General features: G+C 46.9%; 1 protein-coding gene across 3 annotated transcripts in view; it reads right to left on the bottom strand.

Annotated features, from left to right (window-relative positions):
* LOC147617843 (uncharacterized) overlaps positions 1-23206 on the bottom strand; it is a 50217-nt gene extending 27011 nt beyond the window's left edge. Inside the window, exons 1-3 of one of the 3 annotated variants that reach the window (XM_086776101.1) lie at positions 23051-23206; positions 12598-12748; positions 12409-12502 (exon numbers count right to left, since the gene is read on the bottom strand). In XM_086776101.1, coding sequence (XP_086632227.1) covers positions 12409-12502; positions 12598-12748; positions 23051-23108 — 303 coding nt within the window. In that variant the 5' untranslated portion in view covers positions 23109-23206. The remainder of the gene's footprint in view (positions 1-12408; positions 12503-12597; positions 12749-23050) is intronic. The other 2 variants (XM_086776100.1, XM_086776099.1) reach the window with 2 other exon arrangements.
* Between the last annotated feature and the right edge of the window lie 1320 nt (positions 23207-24526).

Here is a 24526-nt window from a genome sequence, read left to right as displayed (position 1 = left end):
ACGAGGCAGTCTTGGGTAGCGCTGGGAGCGAACAGAGGGCGCGAGTCGGGCAGGAGGTGCGCCGGCGGCCTTGGACCAGTGCGGGCGCCTGGAGTGTGACGCCAGTCGAGACGGAGCATAGACGGTGGCCTTGGACTAGCGTCGGGCGAGCGGTGGAGCATACGGCGAACACTGCATAGACGGACGGAACAGCGACTTCGACGGAGGCCGAACGGGTGCTGGGCACTGCTAAGCACGGTTAGTCTGCAGGCGTCGACGGAACGGGACGACGCCGCGTCCGTTGGAGTAGCACCGGCCGAAAAGGGGCGGCTGTAGCGCTGACAGAGCTGGTCGGCGCCGGCTGCAGAGGAAGCGCCGCCTGGGAGGCTGGGCGGAGGTGGTGGGCTCCCCACTAGTGCCGCCCGTCTCTGGCGGCCGGACGGTGGAGCAACTGGACGGAACAAGCGGACGGACGTCCGTCAACGGAAAAACACAGTGTCGACGGAAATTCGCAGTCGACGGAATTTTGCAGTAATTTTTCCAAGAGCAGATTTCCAAGGCCAGCTCCCAGCTCCCAGCTCTGATACCAAATGTTGGGTGTTGGACTCACACACTCACACACACAAACCTGCACATTAGGGTTAGGTGCAGGGTAGAGAAGCTCACACACAGAAATGAGAGAGAGAGAGAGAGAGAGAGAGAGAGAGAGCCAAAAGTGTGGTATCCACAAAATGCAAGTCGACCCTTGCATGTGTGCCACATCCATATAATATAGAAGTACAAAATATTATATGTTAAGAGTGTCCTTTCACACTTGATGTCCAAGGGGAAAAACCACATGGGAAAAAGTGCCCTTGGTTAAGTTCTGTTCACACATAGCACTACCATAAGTGAGCATATGCCTACAAGCCCTTCATTAATGATGTGTGAAAACACTGACTTATAAACATTATAAGTCACTTTAATGATAAAAATCCCATGGTGCTCATGCTATGTAGCCATCTTTCAAGCCAAACTTTGCCGATAAATGCTCCAACTTTCTTCTGTGGAGAATCCCCATTCACGCCTTGGTTTCGCTCACTGTGTGAAACACTGGTTGAGACTGGTGTAGGGACCAAATGGTGACAGGCCGATATGTCAGTGAACATGCCCACATGAGACTAATATGCCTGGCAAAGTCCCAATAAGGAACGAACATCAAACGCCATGACTGGCACCTCCTAATCGAGGTTACAAACAAGATGGGAGCCGCAAAAGGGAAAAGGGAAAACACTAGGTCTAATGAGCCCCGAAAGCAAAAGCTCCTAAAGTTGTCGATCAAGATCTTCGTCCATCGACTTGCTAAGATGATAAGGAAACATGATCGATGGCTCTGAGCCTGGGAGGAGATCAATACAATGATCCTCCAGTCTAGATGGTGGTAACTGCGTAGGTAAGCTATCCTGAAGGAAAAGCTTGTGGAACTTGGCATAGAGAACATAGTACCTTTCCAAGGTGCTTGCTCAATCCTTTATGGTCTGGACAAAGATAACAACGCTGTCGGCACCCTTCCTAATCTCCCGTTTTGCCTGCAGATGGGAAATGAGAGAAAAGTTAGGAATCCTTGGTTCCCCTTTCAAGCATATTGGCTTGGAAACATTGGTATAGACCTAGCACAAATGATGCCCCCAATCAGGGATGGGTCTAAACTTATGGAGCCATTTCATGCCAAGGATAATGTCAACCTACGAGAGGGGCAACGATCAAATCCTTGACGAATTCAACTTGATGTATGAGGAGCTTCATCCACCAGCCCTTGAACTTTACATGGATACTCATGCCTTCCCCAAACCCATCTATCTCATGGTCAATGGGAGTTAACCCACAATGGGCACACTGAGCGGCTTGTTCCCATGATAACATCCTCTGTTCTACCGGTATCAAACAAGATCGACATGCTGCACACCAACCGACCCATAACATTTGAAAAGCTCACCGGGCTCATAGTTGGGCAGAACACCCTCCTACTTATCTTGAAACTCCCTACTAATAATGGTGTGAACCGTAGGTCCACATGTTGATGGGGTAGATGGAGGAGCAGATGGAGCGGCAATGGCTACAACCGAAGCCGTGGAGGCTTGAGAGATGCCACCGTCTTCTTGGGACATTGGACCTTGGTATGTCCCTTACCATGGCACAAAAAACAACGGTTACCCTTGCTATACTGGCCGCAATAGGGGACAATTTACCACCCATGATGCCTTGAGCATGCTCCTGATCAAGCATCAAATTAGACTAAGCCTCCTTGGGTTTGGAGTCTGGACTTGGCACCCTAAGTGGTGGATGATTGGGCTTGCATCTGGGAGGACCCTTTCCCCTGGGACTTGGTCTTTCTTACCTTCAGGTTGATGTTTAGACTAGCTAGTAGTGCCCAAGGACTGCTTAGGTTTCCCACAATTGTATTTCATCTTCTTCTTTTTTTTCGAGAAAAGATCCTTTCATTAGTTATATAAAAACGCCCGAAGGGCTACAAAAGGCTCTCTCCTGCTCATAAGAAAACAGAGCAGAGATCAAAGCAAGGCAGCCAGGGAGACTCTCCCTAGGTGCTAAAAAGTACAAGTATCAGTACAAAGAACTGAGGGGCTATATCATACAATAGGAGGGGGGAAAAGCCAAACAGGTGGCCTGTAGTGCCAGGGGGGGGACCCCGCGTGAAGGGTATAGAAGAGGCCGCTGCGCCAAGTGGTGTGAAAGGCCTGGCGCCGCAAGATCGCCTCATCCGAGTCGCCCCGGATGCGGTCATACTGTCCTCGCAGGGTGTGGATCAACTCCTGCCAAATCCCCCGAACAGTCTCTGCTGGTGGCTCCAGTCTCCCCTCAAAGGCCCTGAAACACCGGGCCCTCCAGATGGTGAGGCTGCTGAGGAGCTCCCATCGTAGATCCCTCTCCTGTGTCCAGCTCCCATCGTAGATCCCTCTCCTGTGTCCAGCTGGCAGACGAGAAATCCGGTGAAAGAACCAGGCGAGGCTCGCCCCTAATGAATCTGATGGCCTGGCTGTCCTGCTCCGTCTCATGCTCCGTCTCATAGCCCATAGCAGGCCCTGACGAAGTCGACCAAGCAACGGCACCCCACGTATACATACCCTCTAGAGAGAGGGAGGCCAGAATACACAGCATCCGCAGCCAAATCTGCTGCGCCTGAGGACAGTCCCATAGGCAATGTCTCTGAGTCTCCCTAGGGTGGCCGCATCGGACGCAGGCCGCCAGAAGACCGCTGTAGACAAGCCAGGTGCCAACTGCAGAGCCCCTGTGGGCGACCAGTCACTGGAAAGTCGAGATCCTGCGTGCCTGTCGACTAGCCCAGAGCCTGGTCCAAAAATCCTCCAGGAACTCCTGTGAGAGTCCTTGTAGCCGCCAATGCCCCGATGCAGCTGGAGAGACTATCCTCCGCGCCGTCAAAATCTGCCGCCCCAACCGAACAGTATACTGGAAAAAGGTGATCTCTGTGTCCTCCATGGATGCATAAGGATCATACCACTCGTACTCGCCAGGGTCCCACTGGAGCCGGGCCAAGGGGTGCGCTGCATATGCCCATATGCGCCAATCGGAGTCCACATCTGCAGGGTCTGGGTCAATATGCCACCTCCGAGAAGCGGCGGCCACTACCCGTATCCTCTGAACGATGCACTCTGCAACCAAAGGCGACTCCACCTCCACTCTCTGTAGTCTGCCCTCATCCTGGATCTCATAGTAGAGGCATCTGCCATCCTCAGTGCAAGCTCTAACAGCAATCAGGATCTCCAACTGTGTAAAGGCTCCCATCCACCGTGGGGCCGCTGGCTCGAGAGGCGTGAACCACTCCTCTGTGAGTGCCTCCTGAATGTCATCCCTCATAATCAGCCCCCCTCTGAAGTGACTCAGCCTCTCCACCTGGATCTCCTCTGGAAGACTGCAGAAGGCCTGCCAATCTCCAAAACTACGTGCTGGGCCTGCCGCCAATGGTCCCGAGGCTAGACGAGGCCGAGAACCCAGCATATGACCCTGCTCTGTGCGAACCGTTGGGTTCCAGATGAGCGGCTGTCTGGCCCGCTCCTCATCACAAGAAGGAGGTCTCTGAGAGAGTCCCGGTCTCAGCAACTCCAAAGCTCTCAGGATGCTCAAGGCAAATCTATCCTCCCAACCTCTACTGAGGCCTGTCCTCCTCATCTCTATGAAGATCCATCGTATCTCTGGTGCCCAAGTGCCCCCTGCTGGGGGAGCCCGAGCCTGCAACCGCTGCAAAGGGAGCTCTTTCCAAGGCTCAGCGCCTGGAAGCAGCCCCCGAACAATAAGCTTCCCCAATAAGGCTCTGCTTTGATCAACTGGATCTATAATGCCCAAGCCTCCCTGGGCCAACGGAAGTGTAATAACTGCCCAAGCAACCTTAGCCCGGGCTGGCTGACCATCCCGCCCAGACCAAAGAAAGTTCCTGATCAGCCTCTGTACCTGGCTGATGCAAGCGCTCGAGAAGATCCAGCAAGACGTGATGTACCACATGGTCGCTAAAAGCACCTGATTTGCCACCACACCCTCCCAGCCAAGGAGAGCCGAGCTGTACTCCAATACAAAAGCTTCTTCCGAATGCTCAGAAGAAGCGGGGCAATCTGCTGCTCATGTGACAAATCTAGACCAATCTGGCATCCCAAATACCTCACTGTTGTGCCAAGAGGAATCCATCTAAAACCGGGGTCTGGGCTCCATGCCGGAGTGGGAGCGCTAGTGATCCAAAAGGCCACGGTCTTGCGCCAATTGATCAATGCTCCCGAAGCTGCACTAAAAACCTCGAGCGACTTCTCTGCCCGCTGAAGATTGGCCTCATGGCCATGCAAAAACAAACCCGTGTCATCAGCAAACTCAGCATCGAGCAGGTCCTCCCCCCGAACTGGGAGCTCGAGTCCTCTCAAACCAACCTCCTCTGCCGTTAGATACATGCTCATAGCCTCAGCAAAGAAGAGAAAAAGAAACGGGGCGAGAGGACACCCCTGACGGACTAATCTGGTCAACTCAAAACTCGGCCCCCGTCCTCCTGCAATCAGCACCTGGCTACGAGCTATGGAGTATAGAGCCGCCACCCCTCGAATCCAAACTGGCTCAAAGCCCAGGCGAAGCATAGTGCCCTCTAAGAAACCCCAATCGACTCTATCGTATGCCTTCTCAAAATCGAGAAGCATCACGACCAAGTCCTCACCAAGAAATCTAGCTCGGGCCGTCGCCTCCCAGAATGTGAAAATGTTGTCAAGGATACTACGCTCCTTGACGAATCCTGTCTGGGTAGCATGAATCAACTCCCCCAGAAAGGGCTCGATCCTCAAACTCAAGGCCTTTGCTAAGACCTTGTAGACAGTGTTGAGGATCGTAATAGGTCTCCAATCTCGAATATCATCTGATACTCCCTCCCCCTTGGGGATAAGAAAGATCAAGCCCTCTGAAAAGCTCTGTGGCATCACCCGAGTGTCCAAAACATACTGAAAGCCCCTGCGGAGGCCTGGCCCCAAAAGGTCCCAATAGCGCATAAAAAAGACAGGCGTTAGTCCGTCCTCCCCTGGGCAACTATGGCGCGAAAGGACCCTCAAGGCCTCAGCAAGCTCTACCTCTGAAAGAGGCTCACCCAGAACTGTACGCATACGATCTATGACCCTCCTCTGCACATGGGCCCACACAGTCTGTCTGCAAGCATCTCGAGCCTCAGTGGCTGGCTCCTCTGAAAGCACGTCCCTTTAGAACTCAATGGCAACGGCTCTGATCTCCCCGGGCTCAGTGGCTACCGATCTGTCTGGCCTCCCAAGCTGACGGACTCCTGCTCGAGCATAGCGGGGTCCAATAATCTCAAAAAACTCCCCAGTCACTCTGTCACCAAGCTGCGTCCACTGAGAGGCCTGGCGACGATAGTAAAACTCATGTCTCTGCTCCTCTGCCTCTCTAACCTCCTGGCGTGCCTGGCTCAGCTGGGACGCCACCCACTCACATGTAGGCTGCTGCTCCTGAAGGCGCTGAAGCGAAGCAAGGCTGCGTCTCAGCTGCTGCTCCCGCTCGCGAGTCTCTCCCAGCCGTGTCAAGGCTGCAGCGTGCAAAAAAGAGTTGAGCTCGATGAGTCCCTAGGCACACTGGCCTGTTGCATCCTGGTCAGAGCTCTGACTGTCATGCCATATCCTCTCAATGTCCTCAGCGAGACTAGGATCTGTAAGTACCCTCTCTGGGATCCTCAACTGCAAGCTGGTCTCCCGTGTCCTCTCCTCAAGTGTCAAAATAACTGGCGCGTGGACTGAAAAAGAGGTGCCAGCGAGAATGCCAACGGAGCCCCCTCGCACTAGCATGGTTGGGCACGTAGACATTGAGCACGCCAAAGAGCTCATCATGCGTCCTCAGAATGACATACTGTGCTCTACCAGGCACAATGATCCCTCGATCCACAATGGCCTGCTGCCATACATCTGCAATGACCATGCATACTCCTCCCTGCCCACCCAAGGGGCCAAACCCTACAGACCAAAAGGTGTCCCATCTACCAGGCATCACCGAACCATATCTCCGGATCCTGCTCTCACCCAAATGGTGCTCCTGCAACATCAAAATATCAATATTGCCCCCAACCAGGCATCTCTGAAGCTCCTGCCTCAAGCAGCCACGATACCGTATATAATGTGCGCCGCCAAGGCCGTGTACATTCCATGAGATGATCCTCATGGATGACCTGCTGAGGTGGATGCTGTCTCAGCCGTGCGGCAGGCCTTCGCAAGCGGCTTGGATGGAGAATAGTCCCCATCCGAGCGGCTACGAGTTTGCCCACCCGGTGTGCTGCAAGAATCTCGGATCAGGCGCCAGTGGCTGTGCCCCATGGCGACTGCCTCTCGCTCAGACATAGCTGCCTCGTGTATGCATACATATCCAGGGTCGCGTGCTAAGTCTGCCACTATACGAATGACCAAATGTCGAATCCCTGAGGCATCCACACTCCCTGGATCAAAGAAAAAATGAGCCAACTCCCATAGTCGGCCTATCACATCTGTCACCTCCAGATCACTCACATGATGAGAAAACTCAACTGCCTGAGTCTTCAAAGTGCTAAGAGCGAGATCCATGGTCCACTCCCAGTCGCAAGGGCCACAGAGAGGGAATGAGAAGGCCACCGCTGAGTCAAGTGCCTCCTCCCCACGGGCCGGAGGTATCACTACATGCACTCTGATGGGTGCTGGCTCATGGGGGCCCTCTACTCCAAAAAGCCGTGTGAAGGAGTAACCAAAAGCCTCTGAGCGTTGTCTAGTGTCGAGACGACTCAGCCGATTGCGTATAGAGGATAGCCGTGAAGCCCGAATCGGCATGGTGAGTCTCCTCTGCGGTGCTCGAGCAAGGTCGGTGCTCAATGTCCTTCGGACTACAGGTGAACGCCAGGGGACTGCCAGGGCCTCCCGGGGAACTGAGGCGAGCAGGGGGGAGGAGGGGGGGCAGAAGGAGCCGCTGCCAAAACCGGAGCGGGGACGGGAGGAGGCGAAGGTGAAAGCGAGGCGGGAGGGTGGGACGGGGGAGGGGGCGAAAGAGGGAGTGCTGGCATCTCCTGGTCCTCAGTCGGCGCTGGGGTCTCCTCCTGGAGGGGAGCAAAGCTGTTCCTCACGGGAACCCAGTGATGCTGAGACTGAGGCTGCTGCTGCATCGGTCTCTGGGCGTGCTGCTGTGGCTGTCTCCCCCTGTCCACGCTGCCACTCCGAGGTCTCTGTGGGCTGGGCAGGTGTCCCGAAGGCTGCCTGCCGAGCCGCATCTGTGGGCGGGCCACCAGGGACCTGCTGCTGCGGTCTCCTGCGCGGGCAGGCCTTGGCACACCAAGGTGCTCTTTATTGAACTTATAAAGCTGAGTCCCAAGCTGGGTTACCTTATTGATTGGTGTATTCAAGGACTAGCTAGTTCTTGCAAAGACCCCAAAACTCATCCTCCAACCTATCCAAATACTCGGGAGGTAAAAATCTGGTCTTGAAATCCTCCATAAGGCTTCCCACGTTGCCATGAGTACGCCCCCTTGGTATGTTGGCCCTGCCAGTCATTCCATTTGGCATTGAGGCGCATCAATGCTAAAACAATTTTATGATGGTCATCCTTAGGAACATCAAAAATATACGAGGTAAACTGATGCAACCATGAATGAACAACATTGGCATCCATCTTACCATCATACTTATTGAATTCGATCCGCTCGTGAATGCCGGTTGTCTTTGGAGTCATTGCTGGTTCGGGTTGTATGGTGAGAAGCAAGGTTTTGAACTCCTATTGCCGAGTTTCTTCCATCTGTTGAAAACGATCCTGAACGATGGCTTACTCTGGAGCCCATTCAGCTGCGAGGGAAGCCCGCAACCTCTAAAGCTCAACCTCTCGGTGAAGGGCATCGGCCTCTGCGGCCACCTCACGCATTTCCTCCGCCTCACGGGCTTCGGCCAAGCATCTGGCCTCCGCTCCATGGACCTCCTCCTAGAGTGTATGGCAGAACTGCTCCAACTCCATGGCTCTTTGCTCACAATCTTGGCCTCCGGATCTCAATGTAGCAGGGATACTTGGGCAAAAGGCTGGAGGATGGCAAGAAGATGAATCAAGGGGAGTAGTGAGCAGCTCCTGTGGTGCAGCTGAGTCTTCCAGATTAATCATGGTGGGAGTGCTCGTTTCCAAGACCGAGTGCAAGTAAACCATCCACCGCGGGTGTGGGAGGCTCTTTCAAGGGCTTTCCCAGTAGGCTAGTAAACCAACCACCTATGAGAGATGGCAGCGACAGCCCGGAACTTGGGTGTGCCCCCTGGAGCCTGAAAACCAACCACACAAGGAAGAAAAATTTTAGCACACTCTCTTTTACCAAAGTCGAAGCTCTATTACCACTAGAGACATAGAGAGATAGAGAGAGCACACAGCACACGAGGAAATAAAATTTTAGCACTCTCTTTTACCAAAGTTGAAGCTCTAATACCATTTTTGGGGCTACAGGCTTTCTGGACAGCCTTCTATGCTTTCCTTCAGATGACGAAGGTATGGTTGATCTATATGCTCCCCTTATGCAACCTATTCAAGGGTTAATTGCCTCTTCATGCTTGGGCTGACCCTTGAGCTCACAGGTTGCAAGATGATTTATGCCCTTGGCTGGCTAATCATATATAGGCATCAAGAGCTAGGGCTGGCCCTACGATTTCTCTCAAAAGATGGGCCCTTAAAGTCTCTTTACATATGCACCCTCCATTGGTCCACCTTTGCCCCTTTTTGGTCCACACCCCATGGCCCCCAAAGACTAAGGCTTTTCACCATATAATTGGCTGCCTTTTGACACTTTGACACGACACATTTGCCCGAGACTTGGACAAAGACTTGACACACACGCGGGCTTCCCCAAGCACCCCAAGTGCCCGGTTGGCTAGTACAACATTATACAACTTGCAAAGAGGGTTACTTAGCCTTGTTCCAAGGGCACGACGGACACTGACCGTAAACCTAGATGGTGCCTAGAGACTTTCCCCTTAGACCAAGGCTCACAACATGCTCTTGGCCCATTAGAAAAGGTGATTGACTATCCTAGAAGCTCCAAAATGTCCACATGGCACCCTAGGACAATGGTGCAAGTGACACCTGACATGCACACAAAGATGTATCTCGTCTTAATGCGAGATGGTGTCTAGAATGTGGTCAATGGCAAAGACAAGAAGCTCAGAGACGACCAAAGTGCTAAGAAGATTCGCACATGGGAGGACCAAAATGACAAGGCCATGGCCCTCAGATTATCCGACAATCTTAGCCATCATATAGACTTCAACAAAAGCTCAAAAGAGGTGTGGGATATGCTAGAAAATCATTTCGGCAACAAAATTATCAATTCCAAAGTCTTTCTCAAGCAGAAAATTTTTGGTCTAGAAATGAACGAGTCTGATGCTTTGGGAGTACACTTAAGTAATCTTGGTTTTATTCTACAAAAAGTCTCTGCTTTGAGAGTCAATGTGGATGAAGAAGATAAGAAGGCAGTCCTTCTATCGAGCATAGAAAATGTCTCCAAGTACTTTGAGATTATGGCCTAAGTGACTGAGGAGATAGCTTTTGAAGACATGACTACGGTACTTATACAAGACAGTAAAGCTGATGTAGACTATCATTTGGTCAAGCTCTTAAGTTAGGCCTGACATGAGAGTTCAAATGTTGGTGTTGTTGTGTCTCCTTTGAGCACGTGGTGCAGTCTATTGAAGGTTTTCTCAAGTATCTCCACCTTTGCTACGAAGGGGCTTTGTTGGGATTCAGAGCCTTGTGTGTGTGAACATTCCCTATGTGTGTATGCGTGTGTGAAGCCACCCTTAGGTGTGGATAGGATAAGTGTGCCATGTGTCAGTTATCTAGTGTGTATGTGTGATTTCTATGGGTCAAAAGATAAGGCTGCATGGCTATAAAAGCATTGTAGTTAGTGAAAGTTTACACATCAATAGAAGCAATCATTGAGTCATGAAATAACCTCTCTTGAGCTTTGTCATGTCTTCCTCTTCTTCTCTACACACACTTTTTTAGTGAAACCACGGTCTCGGTACAAGAAACAATGTTCATTCATAGTTGTCCTAGAGTGGGGCAGCTACTACTTAGTTCAGAAACAGTGGGAAACACTTCTAATTGCTGAAAGGAAAGATCTCCGAGTTCATGAGAATCTCAAACGGATTGTAAAAGGGTTCTCCGGAAGTAAGCAAAGAGCTGAAATGAATCTCCACAGAAGAGCAGTTGATTCCGAGCATGGTAGATAGTCGACAATGCCCAAAATCTAGTCCAATCAAGGAAGTTTGTATAAGTTGGTAGTGGAGGAAAAAGACAACCAAAAAGCCAAAACATTCACTCGAAGCGCCTCCCAGGAAAACAAGCCTGGAGGTGTCTGGACAAGTCATCAAGAAAACCCCGAGAGTTCAAGAAACACCAAAGAAGGTGAGGCATTGTCTCCCTAGGATGGGAGCATTGCCTACAAGATGCAGTCCTAACATGCCTCCGTACCAAAAGAGTTCCCACTGGGCATACCCCAACCACACATCTCCATAAAAGCACTCGTTGCTTGAGGGGCAATCCGCTCTTCCAAATTTTTTTCAATGCAACTCTCCACCAAGCAAGAGATTTCGACATATGCCAAAGGCGATTTGCATGATCCTCAATCCATGGGGGCGGTAAAAGCAACTTGTAAGCCTTGGCCACAGACAATTGGTAAAAAGACACAGGAGTATATCTTGGAAGATACCTATCAAAACACCAATCTCGGAGTCTCCCTGCATCCTCAAGCATTGAGACTGGCTAAAAAGATTGCATCATTTCTAAAATGACTCTCCAAATTAGCTTGTAATGCATCCCCAAATTACATTGCCTGATGGCTTGTGGAAAAGTGAAAACATAACCATTTTCATCGATGTCACATATGTGATGAATCCCCAATGTGGACAGATTGTAGGTCTTTCTTGGATGAGACAAAGCAAGTGGTCCATCAAATATCCTGCTCCAATGAGTACTCTGCAACAGTAACATTGAGTTACCCCGATTCGGAGGCCTACAGGACCATTGTAGATGGCATGGGATAGCTTGGCAATCTTGAATAAGAGCAATCGCATATGGAGAGCCCGGAATATGGCCAATGGAATGCCCAAAGACTATATCATCATAATTGATAATCCAATGCCCATATGCATGTTAGTGCACATAGCTCCCAACATACATACCCATGGCTTCACCTGCTCTATAAAATCAAGTAGAAGAGTGGCCTTCCTTGCCAATATATGATCATGAATATTGAGGACATTGAGCCCATCGTGCATTTTGGATGAACATACGAGCTCTCGCCTCAACAAACATAGCCCTTCTCCATCCGCTTTGGTTCCATAGGCATTCCACTACTTTAGACATAAAATTGTCAATTTTTCTATGCGACCAAGGTAGTAGCGGAAGATAAAACTGCACATATGCCATTATAATTGACTGCACTATCCGCAATCACACATGTACAGGCCACATAGATAATGGGTGATGGGCAAATCGCACTGTAATATTGGAAATTCTCTATACACACACAGACCATGAATATCCTCCATCCACCATAGCCTTTCAGCAAACCCTAATACCATCAGTTCGCAGTACGCCCAGCCTGTTTGGACCAGACAACTTTTTGAGACACCCCATCCATGACTAATCAAGGATAATCATTGATGGGCCTTTTCTTCACCTGTCTACACTCTATGGGAAGATAAAAAGTGGGGGACATCATATATGAATAAATAGTATTTTGCAACGCAAGCAAAGGATCATGTCCATGTGAATCCACATCAAGTAATTTGTTTGTGTATGATAGACTTAAAATTTGAAGAGATGGTCATGCGACTTTTACACTTCTGCAATAAACAAAGCATACTTCACAAAATATTTACCCAGTCACACATGCCTTACTTGCGGTGCAAACAAGTAACCGAGTGCACCAAAAACTGCTCCTCCAAGTACAAAACCAGCAACAAAATCACCTGCACCACCTCCTTTCCTGCCACTAAAAGCCATGAAAAGAGTGAGCTCAACAACATCTAGAAAACAATCAGAAAAAATCCTAAACATGACTTTATCAAAAAGCTTATAATAATTTACTTATATTCTGCATGAACATTGACTCTCCGGTTTTGACTTGTGGCTTGTTTTTTGAGCAACTTGTTTGTATTAACTGCCGGCAGCAGGTATGGGTTTTGCACAATACTCCACCTTGCTTGCCCATGTAACAAGGAATTTCCAGTACAAGTACCTATAAGGGGTAAGAAAGTTAGTACTTGTAAGAAGGTAGCAATGGTATATCTAGCTTGATGACAGTTGTGAACTAAGAGTAGACATGACAATTTGTTATTGTGAGAAGACAAAATATTATAAAAAAGACAGAAGTAAAATAAAAATTACTAGCTTCATCCCCTGTAATCGTGTCATAACATGCTTGCAGTAAAAGGTTGGTGGTCCCAAAGCCCACTTAGCAAAAAGCTTAGCCCTCAACTAGTTCTATTGCAAAGAGTCACTTCCTTAATCCCATGGGATGCAAGAAATTTGAACAAGGCCAAACACTTTTCTATCCATAGAGCAGCTTAAACCACGAACATGCATTCGTAAATACACAAATGTGTTGCAGAATGGAGCTCCAGTTCAAACTAACCCTGCTAACTAAGTCTACACTTTTACCTTGCATGGAAAGAAAGTTTGCCACAATCAAGTAATACAACAATTGCGATTGAAAACCGCCTACCACTTTTGAAACAATTGGCATCACCCAAACACAGATATGCAGACAATTCAGCTTTGTGCAATCTAATTTAGTAGATAAGGTAATAAACAGCAAAACCCTAAACACAAGAAAGGGCGGCTTCTCCATTTTCTACCCAACCATAAAATGATCTCTTTCCTCAAAACCCCAATTGGGTATTGTAACAATTCATGGCTTGTACACGAGCTAGACCATTCTACTCCTTGCAAGCACTTGCCATGTGGCCAATAAATTCCCCTGTTGGACCTTTCACCTTGACACTTGGCCTTGCCACTTCAATTAATGCCTTTGGGCATCCCCTAGGCCTTTCCTAGCCACCTCAGTTGCCTCTGGACAGATGGATGGGTTATTGATGCATGCCTAAGGGGAAAACCCTAAGGATGGCCTGCAAGATCTTGAGAACTGGGTTTAACTAAGCGGAAGCGACTAACATGCTGACTTACTGAATGACTGATGGAATGAACATGAACTAAGGCTGCTTACCCTGTAAAGCTCTAATACCAATGTGACATGCGGGAGATTGATCGTAGTAAAACAACCTTAGGCTAATACTAAACTTCACTTAATGATGCTTTAAGAGATAGACAATGGTGTCAATGCAAGCAATGCAGCTATATTAAATGGATGAGTTACAATGAAGATCTGTAAATAGATCTATGCTGTCCCTAGATGAGTATCTATCTCGAGAGAGAAAGATATGCTGAATGCTGCCGATGAATGGCTGATTCCTTCTCCAATGCTGAGGTCCACCCTTGAAATGCTGAAACCACCTCTATGTAGGACGTAGGAAATGACTGCATGCTGAATACTTAACTGTATGCTGAATATGCTGATCATGCTGATGATCCCTCTTGCTTCATAGGCTGGAAATGCTGAAGAGAAGGAAGATGATTGATGCTTGAATGATGCACCTCTATTTATATGAGAGCTAGGCCGCTGGTCGGGCAGTATACTGCTGTCGGCCAGCCTTCTGTGCCTTCACGACATGCAATAAATGCCTACTTATGCTGTCGGCTGGTTATAACAGCCCCGACCTGATGCTATTAAATGCCTTAAATGCTTATGATGCCTAATGTACCTGTTGTAGGTGCTGTAACAGCCCCTTACTCATGCTGTAAATGCTGGGAATGACTGCCTAAATGCCTGATGCTCATGAATGTTATCTGCTTGATGCTTATGAATGCTCTGATATGCCATGTCACTTGTACACCTTCTGGGTGTGCACGTGACACCTATTTACATACCCGTTCCTAGAGGAATCCCATCAATATCTGACATGTAGCATGTTTCAACCTCTTTCTCAAAGCGGCATAAGCAACACATGAAACACCAATTTCTTAAATGGCACTAAGTACTGAACTTGGAAAGCAAACAAGCAATGTTGGCTTACATGGAATGAAGCCGAGCATCAAAGCCTTGGCCGAAAAAGATTGAATACAGGAGAAACATACTGCCAAAGAACACCGAATACAAGAAGAATAGCCTGCCCAAAAACACCAAATACAAGAACAGGCTGCTGAAGAACATCAAGTATGAGGAGAAAATGCTGCCAAGGAATGGCAAGTTCGAGAAGAGCAAGTGCAATCAAGAGGAATTCGTCATGACTCATGATTGAGAGGCAAAGACTAGAATGGAGAAGAACGACTCAACAAAGAAGCTGTAAAAGCCCTTGTCTGCAATGGGAGCAAGCTGAGAAAGCCCATCGGTTGCAACACCCAAAAGATGAGAAGGCCGTTTACAGCTCAAGGGAGCTCACATGGGTGACGCTATTCAGAAAGCTGATTGGCATGGGTGGCAATCGGAGAAAGACCGACTCGAACTGAAATACCACATCAATTTCCAGTAAAGCCACTCTAGAATGCTCCAAGCCTCTACACAATTATGCGGACACTTGGTGGAAGAAATATGAGGCAGATCACACTACAAAAGCAGGGAAACTACACATGGGATGACTTTCTGCATGGGGTGAAATAGCATTATCTACCATCAGTCTACATCCAAAAGTTCACGAAAGTGTACAAGAGCTTGAAGCAACATGAAAAAGAGAGTAGAACAGGGATCAGCAACTTGAAGTTCAACTTCAAGGTGAACAAAGCCAAAAGGAGACTTTCATATTGCTGGCGTACATCAGCCAAGTTATTACATACCTGATGCTAACCATAGGGTTAGTTGGTCTAATCTTGGTTTAGAGGACCCAAAAGATTAGAGAAGCAGGCTCATTATAGTGGCCTAAAATTATAAACACTTCATAAGTTTTTAATCCCATAATTGACTGTTTTATGCTTTTATGGGAGATTACTATATAAGTGGGATGAGTGGATCTGTTGTGTGTGTTATTGTCTCGAGGATAAGCTTGGTCTAGAGATTGATCCACTTATGGATCTGTCATCCAAGATGCAGATATCTTGCCAAAGGCCTTAGTGAGCAAGACCTGGTGGTATGGGACGCTAGGGCTGACATGCATGAATCTGTGATAGACAGGAACCTTAGCCCTATGCTCAGGTGTGATCCTATTGGTGGGATATATGGTGGGTGGTAAGCCTGAGCTTGCAAATCCGAATTTGGACTACTAACCTGTGTGCCTCATATTTAGGAGATCTTGGAAGGATTCTGCCGTGAGAAACTCGGTTTCCATCGTGAGAATTCCTTACCAAGTCAGAGTGCCCTAACCAGCAAGAGGCACACGGGTGAAGCACGGAGCAAGATTCCTGTAAGATTCTTCATCGCTTTTACGAGGGTTTTGCAAAAAGCAGGTATTACTCTCAATTGCTTTTGCTCAGGTTTTCATTCATGCTCCAAGGATGCAAGTTTAATGCTTGTAGAGAAAAGGTAGGGTTTGATTTTTTAATGAGGTCACATGGTGAAGGTTTGGTCCCAAAGGAGGAGAAGAGAGACGATTTGTGTGCAGGTGCAAAATTTTGAGTCTAGGTCGCTTGTTTTTGCACATGGTTGATGTGTTTTGAGTGTGCACTGTGCATGTAGGGTCTACAAGCCATACAGGGTTGTCCAGCCCAGTTTCAGGGCTGTAAAATGGTTCAAACAGCCAATCAGCATGCTGCATGTGGTAAAATTTTGAGTCTAGGTCGCTTGTTTTTGCACATGGTTGATGTATTTTGAGTGTGCATGTAGGGTCTACAAGCCATACAGGGTGTCCAGCCCAGTTTCAGGGCTGTAAAATGGTTCAAACAGCCAATCAGCATGCTGCATGTGGTAAGGGGGTACAAGGACCTGTCCATACAGGTACGTAAAAAATCCATATAGTCCATACTAACGATGACGCGGCAGCCATACAGATCCATACAGTCCGTATAGGAAGTCCACAGGGCCATACAGCACCTGGGACATGCGTGCATGGCAAAAACGACAAGCGGAAAAGCAGTTTTTGGGTTTGTTTAAGGATAAAACTAGCACCGAAGATCATGTGCGCAAAGTCCTGGAGATCCTAAGGAAACACCAACTCTTTGCAAAAAAGAGCAAGTGCACTTTCTCTGCTGACCCGCTTTCAATGTGGGAGCACCCTAGTTTGTACTCTTTCCTCTTTGATAACCACACTCCCGTTTGGTCAGAATGACAACGTTGATGACCAACACAAGAGTATGAAAGGGAAGCGGAGTACGTGGAAAAGGCTCAATTGGATTCCCAACTAGGGAAATTTGTGAGGAGATGCAACTTTTGAAGCATCAGCTCACGTTCTTGCAATAAGCTATGGAAAATCCGCCTCCTCCAACGATTCCTAGATTGATAGCACCTTCTTTTACCCTAGATATGTTTAGGGGCGATAAGAAGGAGAAGTCCCAGGACTATGTTGACTCTTGGCTGAACCACCAATGGAATACCTAGTTTGAATTCAACCCTTTTTCTGGATAAACGGGCTGAGCATAGATCGAGAACGAATACAAAAGGTGTTAGACTAGCATGTTCCTTGAACCGTGAGACATTTCGTTCTTCTTTATGATTCATTGTCTTTCTTAGGAAGTTAGTGAGAGACTATTCTGATATGACCATTCCTTTTACAAAGATGTAAGTCCGAGAGACTGGACGAGGCTTTTCACACTCTCAAGTTGAAGGTGAAGGGTACTCCTATGGAGATTGACATGAACTTATCTAGTGAAAACACTTCATATCTTGTGAATGAGACCTTATACATAAATTTGATTGGGAGCCTAATATTTGTATGTTGAATCAAGCTATGCCACCACGAAGGGTAATCAAGGGGTTCCACACCAATGGTTGATGAAGTCTCTCCTCGTCCAAGGCTGGGGGAGTCTGGCAAAGAGAAGAAGAATGTGGTGCCAAGCTCGGAAGAGGTTGGCACCAAATCGGTCCTTAAAGGCTAGGCTCAAGCTGGGGGAGTCTGGCAAAGAGAAGAAGAATGTGGTGCCAAGCTCGGAAGAGGTTGGCCGCAAATCGGTCCTTGAAGGCTAGGCTCAAGCTACGGGTCCTTATCTCTATGAAGATCCATCTCTGGCTTGGGGCCAAGGGCCACCAAGAACTAGAGTGCAGGCGGAGAGAGAAAGTCCTTCCAAGGCTCACCACCTGAGAGGAGGCCTCTGATGATTAGCTTGACCAGAAGGGCTCTGCTCTGCATAGAAGGGTCAATAATGCTCAGGCCGCCTCTATGGCCAGGCTGAATAATGACTCTCCAAGCCACCTTGGCCCGTATCGGCGTTCCATCGTTGCCTGCCTGCTGGGTTTCGTAGTCCGACTTGTGTTCGCCCTTTGTGTGTGTGTGTTCCTCCTAAATAACCCTCATATAGCCCTACTCTTATGAGTAAGTGTGTATACATGGGAACACTCTCTTAAGCCTTCTAGATAAGCAGTGATGTCAGCACCTTTTAGGTAGATATTATCTCCTTTTAGGTAGATATTATCTCCTTTGAGTTAGCCAAAGATAAGACTCAACCAAGCCTATAAAAAGGCCCGTGTACTTTTATTTCATACCAATCAAGTGAAGTGCTTGTGTCAATCATTCTCACACTTTTACTAACACACACACTCACTTTGAGTCACTATCATACTCTGCAGTCTCCTACTCCTGCACACCATGTGAGCTCCAAGGCTCCAACAGTGATATTAGAGTGCTGGTCTGGTCCTCACGCCGCCACTATGGAGTTCACCTTCTACTCGCTTGCCTCTCTTCGCTATGCTGCTCTGCCACACGGAGAAGGAGCACCTCTAGGAAAAAACGCTGATGTGAAGAGGCAGAAAATGCAGGTTCAGCAAAAAACACAGCCACCTACTGAAGCCAGAAATGCAAGAGAGAAGGGGATGAAAACGCAGATGGGCAGCCAGGACCTAGTCATCTCATACCATGTTGGACTATGCACATGGCAGAAGCATAGACAAGGAAAGACAGAGAGAAAAGGACAGAGTAATTGTTGACAAGATCACCTTTATTAAAGCAAGAGGCTTTTACAATGGCAATAGCCAGCAAATATGCAATACAATGTGCAAGGATTGGATACGAGTGTGACAAGGGAGGCCCTTTATTAAAGCAAGAGGCTTTTACAATGGCAATAGCCAGCAAATATGCAATACAATGTGCAAGAGGCTTTTACAATGGCAATAGCCAGCAAATATGCAATACAATGTGCAAGGATTGGATACGAGTATGACGAGAAAAGGAGAGAGTAATTGTTGACAAGATCACCTTTATTAAAGCAAGAGACTTTTACAATGGCAATAGCCAGCAAATATGCAATACAATGTGCACAGATTGGATACGAGTGTGACGAGGGAGGCCCTTTATATAGGGACGCAAGGAAGCTAGCCGACTGCAAATGAAGAGAAAAATACATAAAATCCCAATAAAGGCAGAGTCCCTAAAACATTGAGATGCACAATATTCTAACAATAACACCTCGCTGACTTTGAAGGGGGGTTTGTTGGGTTTCGTAGTCTTGTGTCCGCCCTTTATGTGTGTGTATAGGTGTTCCTCCTAAATAACACTCGTATAGCCCTACTCTTATAAGTGTATAGATGGGAACACTCTTTTAAGCCTTTTAGTTGCGCGGTGATGTCAACACCTTTTAGGTAGATAGTATCTCCTTTGATTTACTTTAATTTAGCCAAAGATAATGCTCAACCAAGCCCATAAAAAGGCCCGTGTACTTTCATTTCATACCAATCAAGTGAAGTGCTTGTGCCAATCATTCTCGCATTTTTACTCACACATACACACTCACTTTGAGTTGCTATCATACTTTGCACAGTCTCCTACTCTTGCACACCATGTGCGCTCCAGGGCTCCAACGCTACCCAAAGAAAGTTGTGGATCAACTGCTATACCTTGCCAATACACGACCTGGAAAAGGTCCAGCAAGAGGTGATGTACCACATGGTAGCAAGAAGGACCTAGTTCGCTACCACTACTCGACTAGTGAGTGAGAGCCTGGTCATGCTCAAGTATAGAAGCTTCTTCTAAAAGCTCAAGAGGAAGGCAAACTGCTACTCTAAGGTGACGTCGGAACTTGGCAGCCAAGATAACACTAGGGTACCCCTTGGAATCCACTAGGAGGACTCAGCTGGGCGCCAAACCAAGGTAGGGGATGAGCTAACCCAAAATCCGCACGATTTGTGCCAATTGATCTGAGCTCCTGAGGCTCGGCAAAAGATCTCAACTGCATCTGTAAACCTCTGGACAGGTAGGCCGATGTGTCATCTACAAACTCTAATAGGAAGCCTGAGGCCCTATAGTCCGGTCTTGTCATGTGCACACTCTTCTAAGGTGTGACGTGGACATGCTTATTTCTTACAGCCACCTAAAGGGCAAAGTTAGAGGAAGATTATGCGCAGATTGGAGCCATTTTAGCAGCCTTATAGGTGCCCAGGACATGCACCAACGGTTGGGACATATTATGGGCACAATATGAACACATTTTATGACATTTTTGATGACTTTTTATGGCCTAAAAGGTGAAAACCGACCTAATTACGACTTGCTACAAAAATCCCTATATAAAGGCAAGTCATGGGTCATTCTTAGCATTCAAAGACAAAGATTGTCGAGCCAAGACCAAGGACATGCAATCTAACAATTTGGATCAGCCAAGTACATCTCCAAATCAGCGTTTTCCATTAACGCACAGAGGAGGACAGTAAGCATTAGTTCAAGCATAGTATTCATAGTCTAGATCTACATTGAATCTATGACAATCATTGTAATTACTCATTCATTCAATAATATATGGTAGGAGTTGGTTAGGTTCATTAAGCACGCTTCCTCAGAGTTGTCATGCTACATGGGTATCAAAGCATGTCTAGGTTCTTCCTAAGGAAAAGATTTGCATCGACGATAGGGTTTGCATGTAAATCAGCAAATTAGAGTTTGCATTTTTGCATTAAATCAACCTTTTTGCATCAGTTTTTTACCCATTGTCAGCATAGTATAGTGCTAGAAAGTCTAGATTTCAGTCTAGCATGGTTCTAGAGTGTCTAGGATGCATGTAGAATCATCCATCCGCAAAGTGCTACCAAAGAGATCAAAAGCTAGCAAAGGCACATGTGGTTGAAGAAGTCAATCAACAGGAAGAAACAAATCTTTGTTCTAGTCTTAGTATAAAAGATGTAGATGATGATTATGCTTTTTAAATTATGTCATGTATGTGGTTAAGTCAAGACTTATGTTGTTCCAACTTGACGAGTTGTAGAGGAGAGTACAGCACCCTATGTTGTTGTTAAAGGGGGACTCTTACTCATTGTGTCAAGGAGGTCTGTTAGACTTGTTCATGTTCTTGTAAGAAGTTGGTCTTAAGGGGGGATTGTTGGATAAATGTAATCCCAACTCCTTAGTCCAATTTAATGTGTGGTGGTTAGGCTAGTGGTCAGTGGTTGGTGTAAAGCCTACAAATGGTTGGTTCATATGGTTCATGCAACTCATGCAACTAAAAATAGGATAGAGAAGTCTCTAAATAAGGTACAAGTCGTGATCAAGTGATTATGTAAGTTTGGTTCATGCCTAATCATAATTAGTGTCTTTTTGTGTTAATCTCAGTACAATTTTTTGCATATACTAGTTTTTGTCCCTCATGTTCATGATGTTTTGTACAAGCTTTGATCCACCTTGAGTATGTTTTGATCAATATTCATAGTTGAGTTATCATATCCAACATGAGGCTCTACAGTAAGGAGGGAACTGAAGAAAGTAGTGGCTATGGCTTGAACCTGGGGCAGTGCGAAACAATGGTGCTGTCCAATCCTCTAAACCTCCATATGCCATCCCTCTGGTGGTGAGGCCCTATCTGCTCGAAGAAGTCCCCTATGCCTGTGTCTCCAGCCTGAGTCCAGAACAAGCACGGGCATGGAATCTGTAGTCCACTCTCCTCTCCTCTATGGAGCTGATCTCAGTGCCGGCTATGGCCATCTGAGCCTCAATCCAAGGGCTGTCCGGGGTGAGCTCCTGCAGGCGCTGAAGGGAGGCTAGGCTCCCATGCCCACGGTTCACACCAGCCAGCCAGGTTTAGCAGCCCAAATAGGGCCTAGATAATAGCCTGTCAGCTATTCTGGCTGGTTGTGGGCTGGCTCACAGCACCAGCTGACCAGCAATGGGGGATTCCCCCATAAAAGGGGCCCATTGACCAGTCATTCAGCCGCAGCTCCAACACTCAACTAAGTTCGCCTATTCAGCCCCAGAACTCAACCTGAAACGCGAAGCCTCCAGAGCAAAGATAAAAACATTGATTTAAAAATCTACACTCAAATTCTTCTCTCAGTAGAACCAAGATTTTGAAAGCTGGAGATAACATGTGCCTTTAACATTGATCCTTAGTCTAGGAGCTACATGCATGAGCATTGTGTGCATGTGATTGTAGCCGTCACATGCACATCATAATTGGGTGCCACATGGAAATGCTGATCAGTTTTGGGCAAGGTTTGGGGCTGCTGACCAGCCACACGCACCCAAAAGTACGCAGGGCAGGTACCCAAAGGTTGAACACCTTTTCAGCCCAATAAGATCACGTTTAATGAATTTTATGACAACTTTTGGGCTTGCAAAAGCCTGGCCGACTGGAGTAGTTATGAGCCTACTACTAGCAAGATTTGAGTCCTTATTGAACATTAAGCATTGATTAATCAATGCCTCAATCATGGATCAATAGTTCACAAGTCCAAGTTGGCAAAAGGCAGCCCGGAGACAGCAGTTTGCAGCATGTAACAGTATTTAGTGTGTATGGGTGTGCAATGTGCATGTAACAGCATTTGGCGTGTATGGGTGAGCAATGTGCATGCATGTGTAACTTCTTTGTCTGATGGATAAAAATCTGAGCCAAAGGGTGTTTATGGATCAAGGAATTCTAAGTAACAATGGAGAGTCTAATGCAGAGTATTCAGACGTATTTGCTACCTAGCAAGCAAACAGTGCTTCATACATATCTAGATGTGGCTTAGTGTGTGTACAAGTCCACGTATATGCATGCATGGAATCATGTAAGTCCATATGAAAGAACCAGAGGCAACAAAACCAAGGTAATTCGAGTGAGGTGCTTACTATGTTATAAGAATAACTACATCATGATTGGCCTAGCAAAGACTGCTTGATTTGACAAAGATGTGGACACATTATGTGAACAAGATTGATATACATACGCGATTATATACATATGCATTGATGCATGCATACATACACACGTGTATGCCTATACAGATATAAGTCTGTCAATTGAGAATTGTACAGTTTTATACATAATTTTGATTACGGTTGGATAATCTGCTCTAAGTCACTTCCCATGCCCATAAGGCACTGCAAGATTAACGATTGATTTCCTGCGCGATTAAAGAAAAACAGGAACGGGGTAGTACCTGGCAGGGGGGAAGGGCAGAGCGAGGAAGCTTGGCAGCAGGGAGCTGAGGCGGCCATTGTAATGGTGGATGATGAAGATACTGTTGGTGATGCACATGAATATATTTACATGCAATACAAACTAGATGGATCCAAACTTGGCCGCTACTTCCAAGGCATGTTTGCGGGGCTGCTTCACACCCACACGCGAGTCCCAAGTTCCAAACAACAACCAAAGGGTGAATAATTATTAGGATGTTCACGGGCGTATAGGTGAGTTGGTAGAACTATCGGGTTCCAATGAGAGGACCTGGGTCCAATACCATCGAGTTACGCGACGGGGGGTGGATGTTCACACAATATGAATTTATGGGTAATGGGTAATGCCAATGACACAGAGAACGAGAGAATTGCCTCACAACACCATTCCCACGCTTTTGAGTTCGCGTAGTGTTTCAAGTGATAGTATCCCCTTGGACTAGCTCGGCCCTCTATGCCGCCATAGCATCGCTAGGCATCAGACCATGAGGATCTTCTTCATACATTGTCAACTTTTGGGGAGAGTCTGACCAAAACCTAAGCCCACAAGTTTTATGTTCTCATTGGAGAATGTCTCCCCTTCCAATTCACTCACACACTTTGAATGGAATCTCCTTGCACTCAAACGATGGCAATTCCTTGGCATGCTAGTGTGTGTTAGCAAAGATGTATGCCTAATTGGTCAAAGCTTAGCACTACCAAATTATCTTCATACAAGACCAAAGATCTAGATAATGTTAAAGAATGAGAGCTTATGTCCTCCAAATAGCTCACTCCTAAGAAAACCCCCATATCACCTGCGTGTGCAAAGGGTGGGACGTCTCTTTTACGCTCAAAACAAAAAATTATAGTGACTCTTGTGATGATATAATGGCTTAAGTTACTCAAATATCTTTATTTAAATATGTGGGAGAGAAACCTTAAAAAGCTATAAATAATTGATATTATATATTTAAAAAAAGCAAGTGTGCCCAAAAAGCAAATCAACTTTTATATACGACACTATTTTTAAAAACGGCCCACATAAAGTTACTGATAGAGGCTACTCTAAAAGAAGTACCAATATGCCTATATTCTATTGCATAACCTAAGAGATATGGCCATCACAAGTAACCATACCAAATTGTGTACTAAGTTAGCCATACAAGAAGCAAGCAAACAACAAAACATTTAAGGGAAGTATTAGCTCATGCATATTTTGAAGGTTATCAAGTGTCTGGCTGAGATTATGCATGTAACCTTTTTAGCTTATTAGATATATGATTCTTTGGTGTTTATAGATCTAAGCAATAGAGAGATAGATAAAGGTGTTTATAGATCTAAGCAATAAAGAGATAGATAAAGGTGTGTGTGTGTGTGTGTGTGTGTGTGTGTGTGTGTGTGAGAGAGAGAGAGAGAGAGAGAGAGAGAGAGAGAGAGGAAAATCAAATATATTTTTGATGAGTTACATTTTAAGA

Source organism: Cibotium barometz, chromosome 36, assembly GCF_041138505.1.
Source record: "Cibotium barometz isolate CiBa-2024 chromosome 36, ASM4113850v1, whole genome shotgun sequence".
Lineage (NCBI taxonomy): Eukaryota > Viridiplantae > Streptophyta > Polypodiopsida > Cyatheales > Cibotiaceae > Cibotium > Cibotium barometz.
The sequence above is the reverse complement of the archived record's forward strand: the minus strand, read 5'-3'. Positions and strand labels throughout refer to the sequence as shown.